Source organism: Rhamphochromis sp. 'chilingali' (assembly GCF_963969265.1).
Source record: "Rhamphochromis sp. 'chilingali' genome assembly, chromosome: 1".
NCBI lineage: Eukaryota > Metazoa > Chordata > Actinopteri > Cichliformes > Cichlidae > Rhamphochromis > Rhamphochromis sp. 'chilingali'.
The window spans coordinates 38977065-38981662 of NC_137929.1; the positions used below are offsets into that span (position 1 = coordinate 38977065).

The following is a 4598-nucleotide window of genomic DNA, read 5'->3' on the forward strand; positions in this document are numbered from 1 at the left end:
CGTGTCAGTTGGATATTCCTCGTCCCATATGTCTCATGTCAAACTCTGAACACAGCTTCCAAGTACAATCACTGGAGTGTGTTTACAGCTGTTGGCCAACAGAGGGAGACATTAATTCATTTATAATTTATTGTATCTGTCATGGTCTCTCAGTCCTCCTGGTCAACCAACACGTTCTCTCTCCTTACGTGTATAATGAACTTGATACTTTACTTTCTGTTTCTCTCCTGTACGCACTGCTGCAGTTTCATCAGAGAGGCAACCTGGCTGTCTTAAAGGTGATTTAAATTCATTCAGAATTAACAACTGTGATGATGTACTGCAATTATTAAAAAGTATTGGTACTGGTATCAGTATCAGTGATACAGGCCCTGTATTTACTTGGTATCAGATCTATACAAAATCTTACAGTATTGCACACGACTAACAAACAGTGAAGTATTAAATTCATTAAACTGTTATTATTTCAGCACCATGGACAGCACACAAGGTTTTCACTGCGTGAAAGAGAATCTGTCTCTCTCTGTACCCACAAAACCACATATAAATATATTTTTCTTTGTGTAACTTCAGATTGTCAGATCATTGTCATTCTCCACACAGCAAATTCTGGTCTTTGGAATAAACTCTCAGGGAGTTCAGATTAACTACATTTGAGTGTACATGCGTGACCATCGAATGAACTCTAGTGCAGAGTTAGAGTAACTCTTTTCCGGGAGTTGATTTTTCAACTCTTTATAGGAGTTAAAACTAAACTCTCACGGAGTGAAATTTCTACTACCATATAGAGTAAAATTTAACTCATAACTAGAGTTAAGTTTGATATTAACTCTTTTGTAGTGTTACTCATCAATTGAAAAAAGTTTTAGGTTTTTGGTGCAAATTACTACAAAAACACAATAGTGATTATTATGAATGTATGGATTTTATTTATCAAAAATAACATATTCAAATATGAATGCTGCATGGATTAACATACATTCTGTGTAACAGTACTGTAATAGCATAATATCCACCATTACTGGCAGCTAAACAGTTGAGGTCAGAAAGGCCTAACATTGGGCGAAAAGAAAAAAAAAAAACAGAATTAAAGGAAAAAAATGACTACAGAATAAGCACTTCTTGTAATGCAGTGTTAACGTGAGGAAGACTCTGTAAAGTCTCCATCAAGCCAACAAATTAAGTAATGCAACTCTCTCACAGAACATAAAATTGTGAATCACACCCATATGACATTTGGGCATCAAAACATTTGAAATGTCTTACTTTCTCCCTTTCTAGGACCAGTATCTTCTTAAAAATGGTTTCATTTAACTGAAAAGCAGGACACTGATCATGGAAACACGTTTCATGGTTAACATGCATAACAAAAACAGAGAGAGAGCGAGAGAGAGAGAGCAAGTCTTATTACACACTACAGTTGCAGAGCAAACTACATGAAATACTATATTAAATTATTTTTCTCTAATCTGTTTTATCTTCGTGTTTAAGCTTTTTCAAGTAATGGCAACTAAAGAGTCAAGTATAAGTCAATTAAGTACTGTATCTACATTTCTTTCATGTATGCTGTCCAATAGAGGCTGAACCATTTGAAGTCCGGCATCACTTGTGTCACTGCTCTGACTGCTGGTGGTTGAGACAGACAATGTATCTGTTAGACTTGGAGAGGAGGGCTCTTCCACATGTTGCTTCAGGACAGTCAAATCTGAGGGTGACAAATAAAAATATTAGAATACAAGGTATATACAATCAAAAACACAACACAACAAAGATACCATTTATGCACACAGGGCCAGTAAATTGCACGGTTTGATTAAATTATACTTTCTCCCAGGAGAACAGATGGTTATTTTGTATTTTATTATGGTAATATACAATTTACATACCACAAGGTGTGAGTGTCACATAGTGTGTTAGGTCTGAGCAGTCACGCAGCTTCTTGGATGATTGTGTTTCCAGGATGTCTGAAATGCATGTGATAAATCCAACTTACTGTTGAGCCATGAAAACAGCATTTTGTGATTGTTACCACAGGATATTAGACAAATTAAAAATGTTTATTTAAGAGTAACTGTACAAATCAAATCCTTCAAAATCTATCAGAGCATATATTTACTTACCTTCAGCTGTATAGATGACAAAACACACCTCTTTGACTGCTGCAAGTTCAGGAAAGATATCCTCATCCACCTCTATACCCTGCTCATCCGTGACTTTCAGTGCTGCATTTTCTGGTATGAGAAACTTCTGCTGCACTGAAGTAAAATCATCACTTAGTTAATAACAACATTATCATTTCTTCTTTAATGACTTAGTACAAACCATAACTTACCTGCTCTCACAAAATCTGTGAAGCTGACTTCTTCCAATTTTGCATATTTCTTTGTCTCTCTGTGTTTTACTTTTATCAACATCTTGGCCACCTACGGAAAAAAATACCTTTACTACTATGAAACACAACACAAGAAGAAGAGGTTGTTTATGGTAACTCTATGTAAACTGTGTATAACTTAATCAACGAACACTGTCTTACATTGAGTTAGCCTGTCCACACTAAATATTGCTTAAAATCTATTTAGCTAGGCTGGTTTAGCAGACAATGTGACTGCATGTTTGCTGTGTCCTTGTCTTTACAGTTCTGGAGACAGGGTTGTGTGCATGTCTCAGTGTGCAGCAGGACTAACTAACTGATGTTAATGGTACCTCAACATCTCATCAGTGCAGGCTGCACCTCTCTTTGGTTAAATACGGCCATTACCATGAGTCTAAACAGAATATTACTGTAGTTAGCTAACGTTAAATTAAACGTTAGTGTTAAAATTAAGAAATAGAACTAAACGTTTTCATTGACAACGTGAAATGTGTATCTTAAAATACAGTAAGATAAGTAAGTTAGCTAACTTTTGACTAGCATTAGCCTAGCTGCTATCTCCAAATCAGCATAACATACAGAAAACACATGTAGTGCTAGTTAGTTAACTTTATATTTTACTTGTGCATCCATGTAACTGAATATATATATATAAATAACATCACTACACTCACAGAAAATTCCAAAGTAAATAAAGTATTTTTACCTCCTACATGTCGGAGTCCAAGAAAGAAACACAGATAGGCGCTGTAACGGTCGACAGGCAAACAACACCAGCAATGTGTTGAATTAGACTCCTTAGCACCCAGTGAATGAACACCTAAATATTACACCGCTTTAGAGTACTCCCCAACACTGACTGTAGTATAAGGTGAAAAATAAACTCCCGGAATGTAACTCTTGCGCACTTTTATGCCTAACTCCAGAATATTTAACTCCAGTGATTTGCTGTGCACCTTTCCAATACAGAAAGACCTGTGAAATATAAACATTGGGTGATGATAAAGACTTTGACTTCAAAGTCTATTATTTACATCACTGCATGTTGCAGAAGAATAAAAAACAAACAAACATGTGTGCTGTAAATGTAGCTGTAACTGTTTCCAAAGAACAAGTTTAGATAAAATAAAAGTTATTTCTTAGAAAGGATGAAACATTTCTTATGGATTACTGGCTGAAAGTGATTAAAATGTTTAATGTTGTGACATAGTGGGCACAGTGGGTGAAAGGGAGGGGAACATCCAAAGAGTCATATGCCTGTTGAATGGCCTCCACAACCCTGTGGGACAATCCGGACTTAGACAGGGGTCTGCCCAGAATTCCAGAGTGGAAGCTGACAAACGGCTGTCTTTCTTCCTGAACGGCCGGGTAAGCAAGACATGCTGTCCCAAAGCATGGGGATAGCACAGAGCAACCTGGCTCCAAGCTGCCTCTTTGTCCATGTCCACAGTGAGAGATATTAGTAACTCAACCGACTCGGAAAACTCCTGCAGCATTCTCACGTTTAGATCAGGCAGCCCTAAGGCATGGAGCCTCTCCCTCTCAGGGTACAGGCTCTCCCCCTGACCCCTACTGGGAAAAGGTGGAACAGTGACCCCCTCACCTGGAACAGGAGGTCCCTCAGAACAGGGAGCTCCTGGGGTGTCCTGGCCATGATTGGCAGGATAACTGAAAACTAGCATTTGGAGACAAAGAGGGGACACCATGATCAACGGAGGGTCAAAAAAAAAAAAAACTCCTCCGTTTTGACCCGGTGAAGGAATAACTGGAGGAGGGAGTATGGAGGGAAGCCCCAGAGAAAAGCCTGTGGCGAGGGGTGCAGGGGTCCAGATCTGGTGGACCACCTCTGGATGGTCCACCATCCAGAGGTGAAGACTCCATCCAGAGTCTTCACTCCTCTTGGATTGGGCTCCCCCTCGACATATTGTAATATCCCTGTCACGTTTAATGGTCCTGGCACAAAAACGTCTTTCAGTGAGTAGAACAGGGGGTGACCCCACTCCCACAGTCTGGTAGCTATCGTGCAGAGCAGGGGAGACCCTAGCCCCCGTTACCTGTAGATGTAGACTATTGCAACCATTTTTGCTATCTTGATGATAACACGGTACCCTGACAGTCTTGATAGAAACTGCTTGAGTGCCAGGATGACAGCTTGCAGCTCCATCATAGTTATGTTAGAGACTCCCAATGACTGATATAAGAGCTATTGACCATAGAGCCCTCGGCC

General features: G+C 39.2%; 1 protein-coding gene across 2 annotated transcripts; it reads right to left on the reverse strand.

The window, feature by feature from the left end:
* Nucleotides 1–931: 931 nt before the first annotated feature.
* LOC308391867 (uncharacterized protein) lies at nt 932–3315 on the reverse strand. 2 transcript variants are annotated; one of them, XM_080874623.1, is made up of 5 exons: nt 3078–3315; nt 2333–2423; nt 2121–2255; nt 1887–1964; nt 932–1705 (listed from the first exon to the last, which is right to left on the reverse strand). In XM_080874623.1, the coding sequence occupies exons 2-5, from the start codon at nt 2412–2414 to the stop codon at nt 1530–1532; spliced, it is 471 nt and encodes a 156-aa protein (XP_080730749.1). In that variant the 5' UTR covers nt 2415–2423; nt 3078–3315; the 3' UTR covers nt 932–1529. The 2 variants fall into 2 exon arrangements, with proteins under 2 accessions (XP_080730749.1, XP_080730750.1); XM_080874624.1 differs by lacking the exon at nt 3078–3315 and adding an exon at nt 2534–2756.
* Between the last annotated feature and the right edge of the window lie 1283 nt (nt 3316–4598).

What these genes read in the sequence shown, in the direction of transcription:
- LOC308391867 (XM_080874623.1), bottom strand. Translation starts at nt 2,414, where the DNA reads ATGTTGATAAAAGTAAAACACAGAGAGACAAAGAAATATGCAAAATTG. An exon ending in TGTCATCTATACAGCTGAAG is followed by an intron (nt 1,965 to 2,120) that starts GTAAGTAAATAT and finishes CATGCATTTCAG; the next exon opens with ACATCCTGGAAACACAATCA. An exon ending in TGTGACACTCACACCTTGTG is followed by an intron (nt 1,706 to 1,886) that starts GTATGTAAATTG and finishes TGTCACCCTCAG; the next exon opens with ATTTGACTGTCCTGAAGCAA.